Genomic DNA, 21217 nt, shown 5'->3' with positions numbered 1-21217 from the left:
TGAATCTGGGGAGAAAACTGATATTTCAACATGACAACCACCACAGACATACCGCCCAAAATACTCCAGCCTGGTTCTGAATAGAGAAGGTGAAAATGCTTGCATGGCCTAGCAAATCTCCTGACTTAAATCTTATGGAAATGTACAGAGGATTTTGAAATGAAGACATCACGGAGCTTGAGTGCTGAAGAAACAAAGCTGTAAAAAGCTCATTATTTTTCCCTATCAATTTAGTTCTTTTAACCCCTCTCTGTTTATACTAATGATGACACTTTTTTGGTCATATTTATCAATAAAAAGTCTATACACCCCTGTTAAGATGGCAGTTTTTTTGTGACGTAAAAAATTAAACCAAGATAAATCATGTCAGAACTTTTTCTATCTTCGGTGTGAAATTACAACATATACAACTTAGTGAAAAACAGTCTGAAACATTTTAGGAAACATAAAAACGTTATAATGACCTGGCTAAGTAAGTGTGCACACTCCTGAACTAATACTTTGTTGGAGCACTGTCGGATTTTATTCCACCACTGAGTGTTTTTGGGTAAGAATCTATCAACACGGCTATCACGTTGACTTGACATTTGACTTGCCAATATTTTCCCACTCTCTATTGCGAAAACATACCATATCATATTGTAAAGGCATATCGTCTGTACAGTCCGCTTCAGGTCACCCCACAGATTTTTAGTTGGATTCAGGTCTTGGCTCTGGCTCACTCATTTATAAACACTGATCTTCTTTTGGTTAGGCTGTTCCTTTGTTGATTTGGATGTATGTTTTGGGTCACTGTTGTGCTGAAAGGTGAAACTGCTTTTAATTTCAGTCTAATATCAAACACCTGAAGGTTTAAGCTGTAAAACTGACTGGTATATGCAGCTGTTCATGATTCCCTCTACCTTGATAAAAGCCCCAGTTCTGGTTCTGCTTTTTACATGTTTATTTGTTATAAAAGCCCAGACATTTAAAGAATATAAGAAATTCAGAAAACAACTGCAGATATTCCTGCAATATTTAAATGAGGTTATTGTAACTTAAAAAAATTTAACCCATTTTCCCACAAAACATTAATTCATTAAAATAATAATTTTATAGGCTGCCATTTCACCTTGATGGAGGAGGTATGTAGACATTTTTATATCAATTATAGATACAAAGTCAAAAGATACAATGTTGGTATAAAGTGGGTATATTGTAAAGTGAGTATATGTGCTGGAGGTCTGTTAAATAACAAATATATATATAATATATTATATATATATATATTAGTTTTTTTAATATATATCTTAAGTTTTCTTTCCCTAATACACATTACCCACTACTACAACAAAAATTGTGGTAAATTAATGGATTAAAGGATAAATAAGAATCTTCATGCCAAAAATCACAGCTAACCAGAAGTGATTGGAACGGTGTTAAGTATCACGACGTATACCTAATAATTCCTGACCTCTTGAGGTTCCAATTTAAATTACTTTCCCATACCTGCCTTTATAGTCTCTTTGTCCAAATAAAATGCATGTAGCAACTAGACACCACTCAGTGTAAACTTTATGTTTCCCTCATGGACTTCGGCTAAGCCTTATGTTCAGAGAATAAAGAACCGTTTAAACCTATTAAAGTTAATGGGTCTTTAGGTTTATATAGTTCGGAATATTGCAGCGTTTAAGGTTTGCTGTTTGTTTACTTGATCTAGCTATAAGTGTATCGGTTTTAAATCAGAGATTTCTTAGAGTCGATGCTTCTCCAGTGCAAATTTCTCCACATGTTCCTGCTGTGTTCCTGCTGTCCTGCTAATTCAGCATCATGTTCTGTGTGAGTAAAGAGCAGGCAACCTGCAGGTGTTGGTCATGAGATATTTGGACAGCTGTGTACACTATGAAGTTCTGGATGTTAAAAGCAGGAGCATATATATATATAAGCAATGAAGCCTTCATAGCTCAGTGTCTTGCACTGTTCTGGGAATGAACAGCCAGTATATATGAGGTTGTAGAGAGGGATGCAGCATAACAGTGACCTCCTATGTTTTAAGTTAAAAAAATCTGTGTTTTGCAGATTGAAATGTAAGACATTCTGTCTGAAAAGGTCCTCGGCTCTTCTCACTTTTCCAGGGTTGCCAGGTAAGGTGAGACTGCCTGCAATTTGAATATATCAATTATTCTGAGCCATAAAAAGTCAAGAATCTGTTATTTGTTCATTCTCAAACTTAAAAATTGTTTTATAACAGTACTTTTGACTGAAAAGAAAAGAATACGACAACCCTGAAATCTCTACAAAAAAAAAAAGATAATTATTCATCCTCTTCATGATCTTCACCACACATGTGAATCGTTTCTGCACATCAATTTCACACTACATCTGTTTCAACATTGATTCATTAATCTTCAGTAACCACCTTGGTCAGGGTCACGGTGGATACAGATCCCATCCTGGGAAAATTGCATGCGACTATGGCGTTCGAAGTCAAAAATTCACCTACTGGTGTTTGAGTAAACCAGAGACCAAAGAGGAAATCCACACTCTTTAAAATAAATAAATAAATAAATAAATAAAAAGACGTTCCTTGGGGTTCTATAGAAATCTGCAGTTCTGTACGTGGCCTATTAAAACATTTCCCCCAAAAACATTCTATGTAGAATCAATGGAGAGCAACAACACTTGTATTAGTTATATAATGGAAATATATAAAATAAAATATACATATTCATATATAATTTAAAAATATGTCAGGTTAATTCAATTTTGGAAATTTTTCTCTATGTAGATTATGATGCGTTCAATGTTCTTGAACAGAAAAGATCAATATGATAATTACAAAAAAAAATCAAACAGTTTATTCAATTTGTGAAAGAATTAAAACTGAAATGACAGAAACACTTAAATACGATGTAGGAGCTTTGCTGTTATTTTTTGTTTACTGTGTTAAATGTACTAAATTTGTATGCAATAATACTAATACTACTGCTAATAATACATCCCTGAACCATACAAAATTACCCTAAAGAACCCCTGAATGATTCTAAAAAACTTGGACTTACTGAGCTTCATTGGTTATTTTTAGACAGACAGACAGACAGACAGACAGACAGACAGACAGACAGACAGACAGACAGACAGACAGATAGATAGATAGATAGATAGATAGATAGATAGATAGATAGATAGATAGATAGATAGATAGATAGATAGATAGAGGGGAATTCACAAATTCCAGCAGTATTTACAAACATGGGCAATAAGGCATACGATAAATTCTAAAAAAAAAAAAAAAATGCATTGACTACATTGTGTAGTATGGATCAGAACAGTAAGAAATGTCAGCAGTGACTTTTCCTGCCCGAGTGGAATTAATGGACACTTCAAAATGCTTCTCTATAAAGAACCATTTCAGGCTTCTATATATGAAGCAAGCGATACAACCATTTCACGTCCTACAGTACATAGAACAATTTCGCTTGAGAATGCAAACATGGGGAAATCTTGAATAAAACCTCCACACAGTAACCTGAGCTCAGGCTCAAACTGCAGACTCTGGAGCTGTGAGGCAGGAACACCATGCTATCAATTTTCCTAACATTAGTTATGGACTCTTTTTTGTCCTTGTGTGTTATGTTCTGCGTTTGATTTAAGTTTTGAGAGCAAGAACATTTTGTAGATCACTACCAGAACATTTCCTTGACAGTCCTGCACCTTAGCGTTGGTAGATAAAAGTTCAAAACTTGGATGAGGGACAGAAATCTGATGTAAGTGACCTTAAGAAAAAGCCTTGAAATTCTTTTAGGCTGCCAGGTTTCCAGAGCAATTAAGCTAACAGGATGGTTTAGAGAGCACATTTCCTTCATTTAATTCAACGGAGCTGACTCTAATTTAAAAAATAAGGGAAAGTGGAGGACATCAAAAGGATTTAAAGTTCGTAACAGAAGAAAAAAATGGTGAATCAGTGACCTGTGTGGATTCATTTTTCATTTTCCTCTGTAAGGTTTACACAGTGCTAAGAAATGGTCCATATTTTGATTACAAAGAGGCGGAAAATCCCAAACCACACACACGCACATACACTGTGTATGTGCGTGTATGATACACATACACATACACACACATACAAATACACACACAAAGAATCAAGGTGATGTCAGTCATACAATATGTCTCCTTCACATTTTAGCCTCCTAGCTGTCATGCTGCAGGTATGAATGCTGTCATGTTAGTGATCAAAACAGAGCTCAGTCTATAGACAAAACATCCTGCGTTTTCTGTCCCTCAGGCCCACACCGATGGGCGGGGGCACAATCTAAACAAATACAGCATGGCAGACATACTCACCTTTCTGTGCTTCACTGGAAACATTCCAGCTGGAGGCAGTCACCACGTTTGGCTCGGAGGGAGCTTCAGCTCCTGTGCAGAGACAAAAAAAAAAAAGCAATTTCTAATCAGCATTTTGGAGCTATACCGGCCTGAACACAACCGTTCACGGTGCAAACATGCATTTTCTCAGAACTTTCAGTGAAAGACAGGTCTTTATCAGCACTCCATTCATGTCTTATAGAGCATGTATAAAACAGCCTCTAATACAAGATGATTACAGACTTGTTACTGTACAGAAGAGATTTCATTACAGTGTAACGATACAATATCAGCAAGTGCTGACAGGTCAGGAATTAGTGATGCTGTGCTTACAAAGGATTCTTTTCACTCGGAGCAGGGAAACTTTCATCACTCTGGCCGCCGAAGACAATAAACAATGACTGGGTCTTTGTTGGAGAGGAGAGTCGAAGCTGTACAGAACAGAGAGGTGCACGCTGGAGTGGAATTCATGCCACTGGCACGTGTCTGTTTTCTGTCAGTCATCGAAATACATGCACTGAAACTCTGCTGCCTAATCTGGTGCTCTACATCACTTTCCCAAAGGAGAAAAATGGTACTGCCAGGGGTACTGGCTCCTTTCCAATGGCAAAATCTTTTAATGGGTACTTTTCTTAGTTGTCACGACATTAAGATATTTACGCAAAAACTTTTTTCCTCAAAGCTCATCAATCGCATGACTGATGCATTATATAATATAACTGAGGCGCTAAACGAGTTGATCGTTGTCATAACATTACAACAGAGTATTCATCGCAAAAAACAATTAGCATGTGATTTTAGTGACCTATACTACTGTCAGCATGTGTTATGACATATTACAGTCCAAAGATTCTGATTACTGCCAGAATATTTTCTAACATCACGGAATATTCAGGTAATGAAACATGTTCACTTGAAAATTTGCATGTAATTTAGCTTGTAACGCTATAAAGGTTTCAGCTTGTTATCGTAACAAGGAAACAACTTGTTTTATGAAGTGAAAAAATCATAAACTGGTATTTTGGGTGACTACTATTACTTTTTATTATTATTTTATAAAAGTAGGTTTTAATGAGTTTTATATCTCATTGGCATGAGATATAAGTGGTTAAGATAGTAACTTGATGAGATAATAACTAGTCATGCTAAAATGGAGGGGGAAATGGTTGAATTAGTCTTGTGAAGAACACGATGTTGTGTGGGATGTGGTTGCTCAGTGGTTAAGGTGTTTGACTACTGATCGGAACGTCATTGGTTCGAATCCCAGCTCCACCAAGTTGCCACTGCAGGGCCCCTGAGAAAGGCCCTTAACCCTCAATTGCTCAGGTGTATAAACTGAAATAAGAAAATGTAAGTCACTGATAAGAGTGTCTGCTAAATGCTGTAAATATCAACAAAAAAAACAAAGAACAACAAAAAACTAAAAGAAACTACACTGCTAATGTTAGGAATTATACTGTGCATTCTTTAAGAAATGTTTCTGTCATCATGCACTGTAATCTGTAACATCGTCGATGATGATAAAGTTTGTATATAGACGTTAAAGGATTTCACTAGACTAGGGTGGCAAAATGTTGTAAAACCCTCCACTGTTATTATTCCTGAGGAAATTCCCACTTAGAATTAGGTAATGGAAATTTGGATATCTTTTTTAAATGCTGGATCACTGAACAAGCTTAAATAAAGGGGTGTTAGTGAAAGCATAAGCAGTGACATGCAAATGGAGAAGTGATCTCACCTCTGGTACCTACAGTTTTGTGTGCGTGTGCATGTGTAAAACACACACACACACACACACACACACACACACACACACACACACACACACACACACACACACACACACACACAGAGTCTGCTGTGCCAAATAAATCGGCTTTGTACTGACAGAACCAGAGCAGATCCTAAGGGTAAAGAGAGTTTCCTCCTCCTCCCTTCCACCCTCAAACATTATCTCATCAACATCTTAACCGAAGTAGACAGCCCATAGCAAGAACACACACCTCGCTCAAAATCAGACCGACACAAATGACCTGCTCTTGTCTGACCTGACCAGAGTCATTACGAACACGTGTACTGTACATAAATGACAGAACACACACCATGAACACACACTTTTAATTCTCACACACGTATCAAAAAAAGCAATCTTTTTTCCTCTCTTGCCGTTATATAATTCCACACTGGTGTTGATGGTCAGTTTTACAGAGTTGGCATACACACATCTGCTAAATTTCCAGGACTTATGCGAAAAGGTAATGCAATATCCAAAAATGTAATGCAACAGAAACCCTGTTTAAATATTATTAAGGTTGTGGAAAGGAAATCCCTGCCAAATATAACTGATGAAACACGGTTGTGCATATTTTTTTTTCCTCGTTCAAAGAATAGCCGTTCACTAAAATAAAAATAACCTTAGTTGATCCTTCTGTCTAATCCTCTCAAACTGCACCTTACGTTTAGGTTAACAGAGGTACATGCCAAGAAGTCGGCACATTTATCTGGCTTTAATTAAGGTCAAAGAACAAGAGGGCTTTCAATAAAATAAGAAAATATTTTAACCTTTATGAGATCACAGAAAAATGGGAAATTATCGCATATAATATTTATAAATATTAATAAAGTGTTTATCCGTACGTGTTTCACATAGCTTAGAGAAATGCAGACACACACACACACACACACACACACACACACACACACACACACACACACACACACACACACACACACACACACATACACACACACACAGCACAAGTCGAACACCCAGTTTTTTTAGCTGCTTCAATGCAGTGTTGACAGATTAAATGCTAATAATTACTGTATAAATATGAAAGCACTTAAATAGTCTCCACCTAATTTGAGAGCCACAGCTGATGATTCTGTCTCACTGTATTAAACAACACCTAGGGTTTGTGTTAGTCCAGTCATCAGGCTTTGATGTTACTGCTCAAAAAATCCTCACAAAATCTGCCACAAAGATGAATTTCCACTTTTATTGTGATTTATTTGCATAGATCACAGGGAATAAGGGAATTAGTTTTTTTAAACGTCATACTTAACACAGCGACACTGCAGACTCTGCCCAAAAATACAGATCAATATTTTCACACAGAAAACTTTGACATTTCTAGAATGACATGTTGTGTAAGATGTTACTACAGAAATGATTACATAATAGAATGAGTTAATTGATCCTTGAATTGTGTTGAAGATGAAAATACAACTCTGATAGGAATTAATAAACAACTTCAATCAGACGTGAAAACTCACCTAAAGTCATTAATAACAAAAACACATATTAATCATTTGCTTGTATTTCCTTGTAGATGCACAGAACAACATAATACCCAGGGTATTTGGTAGTGCTAAGTAGGTGTTGATCTGTCATTAACAGCTGTGTTTGTAATGGTTTGTAATGATTTATTTTTTTTTTGCTGAGTTTTTTCATGTTAACACATTTGATATTTGGTTTCAAATTCTGTCGAATAGAATTATCACATTTTAATGATTTCACCTCGTTTATCTTGGTAAATATAAACGCATCCTGACCTAGCTGTGTAGAGAAGTGTGTGTGAATATGTATGGAGTGAGTATTTGACACGATGCAAAAAGAGTGCAGAAGTGGCACTGTGTTAATTGGGTGCTAATTTACCGTTAAACTTGGCTGCTTTTACAGGCTTGTAATGAGCTGCTACTCACACCTGTTAATGGCAGTGATTATGGTGAAGTGTGACACACACACACACACACACACACACACACACACACACACACACACACACACACACACACACACACACACACAGTAGAACTGGCTTGCAGCTGTGTGAGGAACAGGTGGTATATAAAGCTCTCTAAAGCTACTGAGCTGTAAATGTACACAAAGCTCATTAATATAGTAAGTGTCCTATCACATTTCATTACTTTGTGCCAAACAATTACACTGCACACTTTGCTTAGAAAAATACTTACGTAATCCTTCCTTAATCCCCAGTGTTGGGAATTCTGGTTGATAATGAACCGTTTAACGCCTTTTTTGCCCTCTCCATCTTTTTGTCCGTCTCTCCAGCACATTTTACAGTCTTTTAATTTCCATTTAATAAACTGTCTGTCTGTCTGTCTACCCATCCATCCATCCATCCATCCAACAATGACCTTATTATACTAAAAAAGTTTCAGAATAAAGCTGTTGTGCCCTCTCTCTCTCTCTCTCTCTCTCTCTCTCTCTCTCTCTCTCTCTCTATTGCTGTATATGCCTCTTCCCTTTATTTTAATATTTTAAAGGCTCTGATAGAAAGGTGTCAGAATACACAGTGCAGGCAGGCCGATTAGAGATACATGCAACAGAGAAACATGTTCAAGTTCATGTCTGTAGTGCACAACACTATATATAGTAGAGAATTGCAAAATGAGAGCATGTCAAGGGATTTCCCAGATCATCACATGTATATTGGGTTACATATTGTCTATTGTGATGTGTTTAACTGCTGTGACCTCATACTTTTTATGAATAAACAGATACCAGATTTCCCACAACAATTAAACTAGCTGCCTTATAAGAGCTGGCATGGAAAAGTTGAGCAATCAAGGATGGTGGGAAGAATAGTGAGAGAGAGAGAGAGAGAGAGAGAGAGAGAGAGAGAGAGAGAGAGAGAGAGAGAGAGAGAGAGAGAGAGAGAGAGAGAGAGGGGTTTGGTGGTGTTGACTCAAGTACTAGGTTATATGGGTCAATGCAGTATCCACAGATGAAAAGAGTTTTATTCCAATTAGGCCACATCTGCTGTTTAATCAGCTATTAGAAAATCAAGAACTCTATGGATAATTGCAGGGCAATTTTGTGATTAAAATCTAATGTTTGATGCCCGTTTGTGAACGACGGTCTAAAAACACTAAGCCACAGATGCTATCCTGAACCTGCACACAGCTGTTTGTGTACAATCTACTGAAACCTGATCACCACAGCCTTCCACACGTCCCAACCCAAACGTGACGTTATAGTATAAGATAATACAGTACCCCTGCTTTCAATGTATCTATAAAAACAGACACCCAGAATGTCATTTAGAGTGGTGGTAACTGTTTAGATGGCGGACAAGCTGACACTGCTCCCCTAGTAATGCTCTTATCTTTCAACTTCTCCGCTGTAGAAATGAGATATAATGTAAAATAGTTATAACATTATATAGAAGGTTATAAAGTAAAAAAGTAAAAGTGGCCAAATTTAAAAATAGATTTAGCACTCTTTATTAATATTCTGATTCTGTACAGATTTGGCTGTGGCAGCTTAGTGTTTAAGGCATTGGACTACTGATCAGAAGGGTGTGAGGTTGAATTAAAGGGCCAACGAGCTGCCACTCCTGGACCCATGAGCAAGGAACTTAACTCTCAACTGCTCGGTTGTATAAAGTAAGCTAAAATGTAAGTCACTCTAGATAAAGGCATCTGCCAAATGGTATAAATGTAAATGCTTTCCAGGTTTCCGCCCACCTCCCAAAAACAAACCCCTAATAGCATGTGCGTGCGCATGGGGTTCTGTGACGCACCAGTGTTCCACCCAGGCTGTATTCCCACCACACAACCATTAAACCAACCAGTGTTTGAGATATGCTCCGGATTCACCACAACCCTGAGGAGGATAAAATGATTGCCAAAAGTTAGTGAAATGTGGATGTACAGTACAGTGTGACAGCATTCCATAACAACAAGGGGGGAAAAAGCTTTAAAAAGAACTTTAAAAACAGAACCGAGAACGTTTTCTCATGGCTCTCTGCTTCCAGACCTCCTCTGGAGAAGGCAATGTATAACACCAGAAATGTCAAAAATAATTGTAGACGGGAACGTAGGAAATTATGACTATTTTTTTTTTAACCAAAGCAAACACAAATGTGAGTTACACATCTGCTAGTAAGTACTCATTGTCTTCTATTTCGTTATGAAAAACAGCAATGAATCCGTCTTGAGAAGATGATGCATTTCTCCTTTCAGCTCGATTTTGTTCTCAGAATCACATCGACTTACATTAAAGCACATCTCTCCTCAGATTTAATGGAAACAAACTGTAAAATCCCACTTTCAGAGCACAGGGCACGAACTTGGGGCGGCGCCACGGATCTGGTTTAGTGTGCATACGGGTAAAACAAATAAAACCACATTTTCAATCTGAGTACACAGTCATGACTAATATGATCGCATGATTTGTTTCATAACTCAGAAATGATAGTTCTTCGTGTGGTTCTTATTATTGATATAAGTCCTATAAAACTATAATAACTTGGCTCTTTCATCTACTATAATATCTGTGGGAGAATGCAATAAATTGCAGTGTATTATGAACATAAAATTGAACTGCTCTCTGCCTTAAGATATTTCCATCAACATTGGAGAAGGAGAGACAGAAGGTCTCCAAATCCCTCCAATTCATCTTCCAGTAGACTGATTAGACTGCTTGTGTCTCAGGTTTACCTCACAGTGGATTTTGTGCATTTAGTGAGGATTTTTCAGGAAACAACACAAGATGACTAGAAGAAAACCTGCTTTCATAAGGCAACATAACCCATGGTTACTGTACTGCACTGGCAAGAAGAGAAAAGTTGGAGTAAATAAAGACAGAAACCCGTGTTTGAGTTGAAAAAGAAAAATGCTATGCTGTGAGTATTTTTTAATAAACAAAGATACACGTTTCTGTTTCAGTACAGCAGTTAATTTGAAAGTCATTTTAAAAAGCCAAAATACCTATAGGATTAAATGTACTTCAATGTATACTGCTTTATGTAAAATAACTTTTTATTTATATACGAGTTATAAGTCATTTATTTCATGTATTTTTGCACCTATATGACTAATAATTTCTTTACATTTATGTTTGCATTAATGAATTAAATAATAATAATAATAATAATAATAATAATAATATATTTTTTATATAATAATAATTATTATTATTATTGTGGTTGTTAACAATAATAATACTAATATAAAAAAAATAATAATACAATTATTTCAACATTCTTCTAAATAAGAAACAGATGCTGTATTAAAAAGTATTACTTTAACAAAAACATTTTGAGTATAAAATAATTGAATAATGAATGAATGAATGAATATAAATTATTTGCAGAAATAAAAGTAATACAAACGATATAATGTGACTTTTTCCCCCATTATCTTTACTAGGTAGTAACTGTATTTACCTTCACGATACTGAAGAAGATATAGATAATTATATTATGATTGATTAAATAAAATCATAATAAATTAACAGATGCTGTAACTGGACAAGAGAGGGACTGATGCTGCTAGTAAACTCAATTGTTTGGAGACAAGCTCAAATCCCAGATGAAACACTGAAGGTTTGATTTGGCTCTCCTGCTTCTATGCTCTGAGAGAAAACAACAGAAAAAGAAGAGGAATGAAAATGTATCACGTATTTCACCTTCTCAATGGAAATGTGAGAATGTCGAGAATAATGGCTGTTTTCCATGGATAGAAGAAGGGGCTATCATCATTTAAGCTAACACAGTTCATAAAATAGGAAAGCAAAAGTGGGAAAGTCAAAAAATGCATCATGGGCAGTAGGAGACAATCCTCCTTCCAAATCCTCCACCGTCCTCTGTCCTGTCTCAGGAAGCTGGCAGTAACAGGATAAGTCTGTCCAGGCTCCAGGGAAATGGCTTGGGTTGGCTTGTATAGGCCGGGTGGAGACAGCTTTGAGACTGGGCAATGAACCCGGACGAGTGCTTTGGACGTGGAGAGTGTAATATGTGGATCTCTGCTATTAGCACAACAAACGAGTGAGCAGAAGAAAGGCTCCAGGGCAGCTGCCGGCTAGTCTGCTCTGTTCGCCAGCTTAACACGGACAGCAGCCAGGCCCACTGCTGGCCTCTCCTATTGGGGGTGAATGCTAACGAGGCAGCGCTAGCCTGAGGGTGTTTTGAGACTCTTGGCACATTGCTTATAGCATTAGCAGCAGCTCTGACTTCAGTTAAATGGGTTTTCTCTCTTCCTTTTAGATGATATCAGTAAGTGGTTGGTGGGATGACACTCTCATACCCTCTTCTTTTTTAAGCACAACAAAGCAGAAACAAGTTTTGTTCGAATGCTCTTTGGTCTCCTGAAAGAAAGGGCATGCTACGGAAGTTAGGGATTTTTCGACTAAAAAGAATCCAGAAGCAGAAATTGAAATATGATATATGAGGATATGACAACGGATATGAGGATATCAAATTCCAGGTCGGAAAGGAAAACATTTGATCTTTTATCATTTGAATTATTTTATTAATATTTAACCTTCTGTAATGTGTCTGTGTTTTGCTTTGTTTCTGTCTGCTGTCATTCCCTGCTGTTAATTGTTGGCCCCGCCCACTCATTTGTTACCATGGACATTAATTGTACTCAATCTCTTCCCCAGGTGTTTTATCTTAGTCTTTGATTGTCTCCGCCTTGTGATTGGTTCTTGTTCACTATATCTACTCTGTTTGTTCACTTCCCTGGTGTTAGTCGTTGTTGGTATGTTGTGTGTTAACTGCATATGGGTCCTCACTCGCCTGTGCCTCACCGTGACACCTATGCTATTTGACAATTTTCTTACTTGTGCTGCTGCGTTATGACATCAACACACAATGATTCATTCATTCATTCATTCATTCATTCATTCATTCATTCTCTCCTTCTTATCCGAACTTCTCGGGTCACGGGGAGTCTGTGCCTATCTCAGGCAGCATCGAGGCAGGATACACCCTGGACGGAGTGCCAACCCATCGCATGGCACACACACACTCATACACTACGGACAATTTTCCAGAGATGCCAATCAACCTACCATGCATGTCTTTGGACCAGGGGAGGAAACCGGAGTACCCGGAGGAAACCCCCAAGGCACGGGGAGAACATGCAAACTCCACACACAAGGCGGAGGCGGGAATCGAACCCAAAACCCTGGAGGTGTGAGGCGAATGTGCTAACCACTAAGCCTCCGTCTCTCCATGATTGTTGCTATAAATTAAATATCTTCATATGCTTTATTTTGACATTTTAAATCGAGACACATTTTGACATTTATTACAAATTTTATAGAAATGCTACACTTTCCATTTTCCTGTTGTCAGTGTATAGGACTTTCTAGAATATTGAACCTTAAAATATTTCATTGCTAAACTATTTTTAAATCATACTGTGGAGACGTGAGGCTTTTGTGTGGCCTGGACGTCCTACTCCTGTTGAGCCCGATTCCGTTCCCACAGTGCATTAGAATTATATATACTGTGAAAGGGAAAATAACAGCGATGTGTCTGTCACATGCTGTATTACTCTGAGAACTGTGAAGAAAATAAAAGCCACTGTCTGCAGTCTGATAGGATTTAGTATAACCATATACTGTAGACAAGAAGAAGTGGAAAGATTACCCTTGCTTTAGAACCTTGCTAGTCACATCAAAGCAGAAATGCCTCGTTTACATTTCAGTTTAATACCAGAAACCGGGAGCACTGTTTGTTCAGACCTGCAGCACATCACAAACACCATATTGATTTACTATTTAATGACCCCGGGACTCGTGCGGCCCTGCGAATAAGCATCTCTGGTTGCAGCAGGATCATGCGGGAATGTGGAGTGAAATTCACGCACCATTTGTATCTGTAACTGCAGTGCCAGAGCTCAAATGCTGCATGCACACGCTCAACATATGATGACAGCAATACTGAGGAGGCGATCTGGGACAGATGGGCTCGGAGCAGCTCAGGTTAACACTATGGAATTTTAAACATCACTAGATTTTAAACTCCAAGAGTCGGCCAGGGAATTTTGTTCCGAAACAATCCCCTCATGTGATTAGAATTATCTAAATACTTCAATGAATCGTTGCTTGAGCAGACATAATAGAACTCAAGGAATGCACAAGGACAGTAAGACATCAATCTGGAGGCATCTTGCAACGTTTACTGCTGTAGACGCCTTCTGCTTGCATGATTGTGGAAAATCGCCCATGCAATAGAAAATTGATTAAATGCTAATATTAAATTTTTAGCCCTGTCAATCACCGCTGCCTCGAACTCATTTAGTTATACTGCATCTGGCTCACACCTGTCAGGTTTTTTCTTGATTCACCCAAACATTATTTTACTAATGCCTCTGCTGCATAGTGTAAGTAGTGTAAGCAACTGGGACTGTACGTATTCATTGATAAAACATCTTGGACTTCTATACAAAAAATAAAATGAATAGAATTACTTAATGTTTTAATTGTCCTTTAAGTTACCTTTAAATTCTATTTTATTTTTAACTTGGTTTCTACTATTCTATTCTCATTTCACTCGACTCACGGTTGTAAAAAAGGACTATTAAAGTAAGGGTGTGGTTTTTGTACAGTATTTGCCTATGCATATGTAGAACTTTTTATTTTGAGCATTATGAATGTGTTATTTGCATCAGTTTCAGTACAGATTCACTCCCTTTGTGTTTCTCAGTAAGGTGTATAGTTTGTATGTGTTTTGTGCGTGTGCCGGTCAGATGTCATCATTTTGGGATTGTTTTATTTAGTTCAAGAAAAAAAAAAAATAGACATGGTAGTGAGAAAAATGAGTTAGAGCTGCTATTAAATACTTGTTCGCAGGGGTTTCACAGCGATGTTAATATAAATGAATACAAGTACGGTGTTTCGTTTGTTGATTAATGCAAACATTTACTTCTTTGTGCAATTTAGCTAGATTCGACTACATTCTTGATCCCAAGCAGACATTATTTAAAATATGCATAGTTAAATTTACTTCAAATTCATTTGTGGAAATTGTTACCATGTTTTTTTTTTTTCAATATTCAAATATTCAAAATTGAACAAAATATTTACATTACAGGAAACTATAAATGAAAAAAACGTAAAGATATTGAACCCGAATTATGACAATTGTCAGATGAGTCTCCAGTATCAATTAATTTATTGGAATTTACAGACTTGTTTCACAGACATTCCTTAATATTAGATTTATTTATTTATTTATTTATTTATTTATTTATTATTATTTTATTTACTATTTTTTATATCTAAAAAATGCTTGGCAATTGCTGTGGTATGAGAGGAATAAAACACTTTGTTTGAAAGTTGTTCAGGCTGGTAAAAATCAGAGTCAGATTCTATTGCATTAACGTTTCAATAGTAACAGTTAATTCACTGTGACTGGCAGGGTCGTTCATTTAATACCAGTAAATGGATTGCAATATTATTAAATGTTATTTATCGTTATTAATGTTAGTAAAAGGAAAGTGTAATTATTTAACAAAAAAATAAATAAATACGATTCCTGTAAGGACCCCATTAATTCTTAGCGTATGAACTCAGACCAAACACATGCTATTTGTTTTAGTAGCACTATTATAATTATCATAAAAGTGTTAGGTATTATAGCTGTTGTTGCACTGATATCTCTCTCTAGTGGTAAGCTACTCGCATGAAAAATCTAACACTGACCGAATATAAGTCCTTTGTCTCAAACTGTGATCTATTCCCTGTCATACAACAGCCTTCCAGATGACAGAGCAACCTTATTCCTGTCCATGAAGAATGGAAAACATCTGTGACCTTCAGAGACACGTCTTTTTCTTACTGTGCCCTTGCAGCCTGACCTGATGTTGTGACGGTCACAGCAAGATGAAATTACACTGGAGCCAAACCAGTCCACGTTTCCAGTAAAACAGACACGCCTTGATTATTTCTTCATTTTAACAATCCAATATAACTTGTGTCATTTGGCCAGCTCAGGAGAGAGTGCCAGTAGGATGTCTAAAAGTTTTGGCTGCCGTCAGGCCTCCTGTCAATCTGGGTGCTTTCTTAATACCACTCCTTACAAGGGTTAGGCAAATAAGCACCGGTGTTCCACTCGCTGGAACGAGAGAGCCAGCAGGAGAAAAAGAGCCGAAGAAAGAGGAAAGAGAAAGAGAGGGAAAGGGAGAAAAAGAACAACGCATTAGAGACTACAGTACAAGAAGAAAGGGCGACTATGTTTTATGTAATAAAAGTCTGTTGCATCAAGGCCCAGCATATCTACAAGAACAGAGTGTCTTCTTGAGAAATCTGATTTTGATGGATTCAGTATATTAAAGAATAACATTATTTCTGCTATCATGATATGCATGTGCCTGCTGAGTATTATTCCTCCCCAAAACCACAAAGATTTTCAAAAGCAAATGGAAGCACGGATCAGCTGTCAAGTAAAGGAATAGTGCACAAAGTAAGCTGTGTAGTGGTCACAGCAGATGATTTCATGTGGACATGCTGTGAAAATAAAGGCTAATATATAAAGACTGGATTCTTTATCCCTTTGTTCAAAAGATAGCAAGGCATAATATTCAAAGACATCGTACATCTCTCTCTCCCTCCTCTCTCTATTGCTCTCTCTCTCACCGTTGTGCCTGAAACAAACGTTAAGGATGAGAACAGTGCAGTCAGAAGGTAGATTTGGAAAACAGCACCAAAAATTAAAAGTCAAAAATAGAAAAAACACAGCAATGATACCTCAAAGTACACAGCAGTGTGGATGCAATAACTTGATTGAGGTTTACATCCAAGCTTGATGTCTATCTATCCATCCATCCATCCATGGTTTAATAATTAAGCTGTTCTCTCTCTCTCTCTTTCTCTCTCTCTCTAAAGGCTGCTTTATCAATCTGTATAATGCTAGCGTCATCCTAGCTAGCTGCAAAAACTAACTAGCCAACAACCTAAAACCTGATTTGTGGTGGAGTTTTTAGATTTAAGAAGGTGTATGTAAACTTCAATCAATATACCAAATCCTCTCTGATGTGTACATTGCGTTATCCTTGTAGTATTCTGTCTATATTGCAATTTTTTCAAACATTTTGGTGCTTTTGGTTCACTTGATTGCTTGCCCTCTTTCCATCCTTACCCTGTTGTTCCAGACAAAATGGTTGTCGTAAATAAGCACCGAAAATTTCTCCAAATGGCTAAACAATTCTAAAAATTTAGCTAAAAAAAAAAAAAACATGGCCATGAGGATAAAAGCTTGACTAAAATTCTTTGTGTACTGTTCCACATGCTTGTGATTTCAGCCAAACATGGCAGACTAAAAGAGTGGTGATAGGCAAGCCTGGATTTGCTTAGAGGTTAAAGTAAAACCACTAAACAAAGGGTCACAAAAATGTACATGTGTTTAAGGGCACGTGTCGTGTCTGTGTGTATTTGATGCGTTTGTTTATGCAATGTATCTAGGCAATTTTACTGTATTCTGTCAGCCTGTGAACCCCACTTGTTTTAATTTAAAAAAAAAAAACATTCAATAAAGTAAAACTCATCTAAGATAAGAGCTTGAAGAGCAAGTCCTTAAAGAAGTCCACTGCTTCCTGTTGTAGTGCAGGTTCACAGGTTGTAGGATTGTGAGGTGCAGATAAACCCAAACAATACGAGTGTGTTTGAGATTTCAACCCTTAAGGCTGCATTATGGGGACATGTCTGAGGCGGTGCAGTGTCGTGGTTAGAAATGTCTAGAGGGGCAGAAATCCTGGAGGTGTTATTTTGTGATAATTATGCAACAGCTGCAGGTAGCGTGTGCTATCTTTTCCTATTTCCAGCTTAGGCTGAGGAAAATCTACACCCTCTTTCACTACAAAACATGCTTTTATATCCTCAAGCCACATGACAGACACTGAGAAACACTAAGACGGTCACATAAGGCGTAGGAAAGAGAAACATTCATGGTATGATATCACATCCCAATATAATATCAATATATTTATATATTATAAATTATTATAATATATATGTTTAAAAATATTATCTTATATGCTTATACTTATAAGCTTTTTTTTGGTCATGGATAGGTTATAGCGGTGGATGCAACATCAGATGATTTACTGACCAAAATATACAAAGAAAAAACACAAAGGTGTTTGGATATTCCTCACAGAGCCGGAGGGGGGAATGACGTCCTCCATGTTGTGTCCTTATCTTATGTAGTCCGTGCATCAACATTACTGTCTTCAAATGTCTTGATATAGTTCCTTTTTAAAAGTATTATGTGTGTATCCATATCATAGGATTAACAGAACAACAGTCTCAATATCCAAAATGGTGCCCCTTCCCCATTTCTTACAAATATATAAAAGTATATTCTGGGAACTTTAAACTTTGTGGGTTTTTCATGAACACACTCTATATAGTACACAATGTCCTATAATATAAATATAACACAGTAGACCTAAAAAAAAAAAAAAAGATCGCACTATGCTGGTGTAATGAGTCTGTGTTTTCCTTTGTTTCTGTCTGCTGTCATTCCCTGCTGTTAATTGTTGGCCCCGCCCACCTATGTGTTACCATGGATATTAATTGCACTCAATCTCTTCCCCAGGTGTTTTGTCCTAGTCTTTGATTGTCTCCGCCTTGTGATTGGTTCTTTTTCACTATATCTACTCTGTTTGTCCACTTCCCTGGTGTTAGACATTATTTGGTGTAGTACAGTATGTTGTTTGTTCACTTCAATGTTCCTGTTTCCTGTCAGCTCTGTGTTGGGTCTTGTTTTGCCTGCCTGCCTGTCTGTGTACCTGTTTTCTTGTTTTTGGTCATTAAATCTCTTTATTGCATTTGTATCCTCATTCGCCTTTGCCTCGCCGTGACAGCTGGGAATATGGTGTGGGTCTGGAGAAACCCAATGCCTTTATTTCTCTACAGGTGTATTGGTATTTTGATAATACAATATTGATATCTTCCTAATTTAAATCACAACTTTAAACATTGTTAATTTTCAGAGAGACCAGTTTCTACGTCTACCTGTATGTGAATGTAAATAAATAATAATAATAAAAAAAAACTCTGGCATTACATTACCAGGTATCATAAAGTTGAATAATAGAATAAGCTTTATGACTGAGACACATTATTTTCTTTCTCTTTTTTTGCAGTTGAGTCTAATAAAAAATAATAAACCATTAAATTTATGGAATAAATAAAATAATGGAATAAATTAACTTAACAGAATAATAGAATTCTAGCTGTGTTTAGTCACTACTAAAATCCACACAATAACTGTATTATATGCTTTGTTAAAGTTTTAATAGTAGTAGTACATGATTATTTTTACTACAGCAAAACGTTATCAATAGAACACAATCATAAAGAAATAAACAACAACAATAGGAAAAGTGTGTGTGTGGCAAATTTTGTGCTCAACAAATCGCGTTCATCTGACGTGGGTGATGTAATAAAAAAAGAAGTTGTGAAAGACACCAAACCAAAATTCCTTTTGCTTTACTTCATTTCCTGTCACAACTAAGTCATGAAGCGTCCCAGACTGCTTAGATAAAATGTCTTCCTAATGCGGTACCGCTCTGGCGCATGCTGCTAACCCAGAACACATTGTGCTTTTTTTTTTTTTGCCTCAATCAATACAACAGACTGCATAATTCTGTTTCACATTGTTAGTTAACAGATGGATAGGTAACAGAAAGAGGCCTCTAGGAAAGGGCACGTTTCTGTAATACAGCCCACTCACGGTGAGGGGATCTGGGCTTGATTAGCTATTTTATTCCCTTTCACCACCACCACCTCTCTGAAAGTCTGGAAGCATCCATTTACATCTGGGTAATTAGGGACACATGCTGGTCTGGATTTTCCCAATCCCCTCGTCCCCTAGCCAGCTCTACCCCACTGCAGGGTGTCCTGTCGGGCCCCGGAAAAGATCCAGTGCTATTTTTTTTAAAACAATCTACTAGTTTTTAAGATCCTATTCATTACAAGCAATTTACTGAACATTAATATCACAAAACCAGTCTGCAAAATTCTGTATATAAAAATCGTCCATAGAGTTTGATCGTCCATAGAGTTTACCAGGTCTCTTGAGTTCTCGTCTTTTCTCTGCCTATGTTGTGTTATGTAACCTGTCGCTTGGTTGGCATTTACAGTGCTTTTGTTTGCCGTGTTGTCTTCCTAGTTCCTGTGATTTTTCCCTGCCTATGTTTCATGTTTTTGTTAATATATTGTGTTTTTTTATCCCTGCATTTGGGTCTGGTTTTTAACCTCGCCGTGGCAACCGACGTCCCTGACATAATCTCCAATTTCAATTTAATTCGATTCAATTTATTTGTATAGCGCTTTTAACAATTGACCGTCTCAAAGCAGCTTTACCGAAGTATAGAAATAGAATAAATATAAAATTTAAGTTTAAAATTAAATTACAATAAATCTCTAACATCTATCCCTAATTAGATTATATTAGATTCGAATTTATTGTCATTACACATGTGCAAGTAAAAGGCAAAGTAATGCAGAGAGTTGAATATTTTATCTTTCAATTAAAAAAAATCCTTAAAGTGCACTGGAACATTTGCTGTAAAAAAAATTTCCATTGATGCACCACAAAAAACTAGGGAGCATCGATGCTCACTATGTTCCCTTACTGGAAATGATCCTTACTTGACCAAACCCTCAGCCAACACAGTGTACAAATGTAAGTAGTCAAATGTACTATAATTTATACATCATGTGAAGTACTGTATGTCATTTGTACAGTAAATGTGGTTCATGTGAAAATGTATGTAAAATGTAAATTTTCATTGCAAATATCTGAATATTAACATATTTTAATATTTAACTTAACATTAAAGTGTGAAAACCCTTAAATAACAAAACATGAGAGTAGACTATCAATATAAAGCCTAGCCTGACTCAACAAGCTTGATACAAACGCTAACTGACTTATGAAAGGACGGGGTGCTGTTGTCTCATGAAGAATGCGAGGTAGCAGGAAAAAACTAGCGGTAATAATCGTTGGCTGACAAGGAAATGCGAATTTACAGAAACAACTGAAGACGACGTTACACCCAAACAAAAATTGCACATCAGACGTCTGGAAATGTTTTGGCTTCA

General features: G+C 36.9%; 1 protein-coding gene across 4 annotated transcripts in view; it reads right to left on the bottom strand.

Moving 5' to 3' along the window:
• Positions 1-21217, bottom strand: part of ror1 (receptor tyrosine kinase-like orphan receptor 1) — a 121752-nt gene that overhangs the window by 28127 nt on the left and 72408 nt on the right. For 2 of the 4 annotated variants that reach the window (XM_027147317.2, XM_027147318.2), the window contains one exon: positions 4327-4398. In XM_027147317.2, the coding sequence (XP_027003118.1) occupies positions 4327-4398 (72 nt within the window). Of the gene's footprint in view, positions 1-630; positions 770-4326; positions 4399-18215; positions 18523-21217 lie in introns of those variants that run through there. The other 2 variants (XM_047814310.1, XM_047814311.1) reach the window with 2 other exon arrangements.

The sequence above is a fragment of the Tachysurus fulvidraco genome, chromosome 5 (genome assembly GCF_022655615.1).
Source record: "Tachysurus fulvidraco isolate hzauxx_2018 chromosome 5, HZAU_PFXX_2.0, whole genome shotgun sequence".
NCBI lineage: Eukaryota > Metazoa > Chordata > Actinopteri > Siluriformes > Bagridae > Tachysurus > Tachysurus fulvidraco.
The sequence above is the reverse complement of the archived record's forward strand: the minus strand, read 5'-3'. Positions and strand labels throughout refer to the sequence as shown.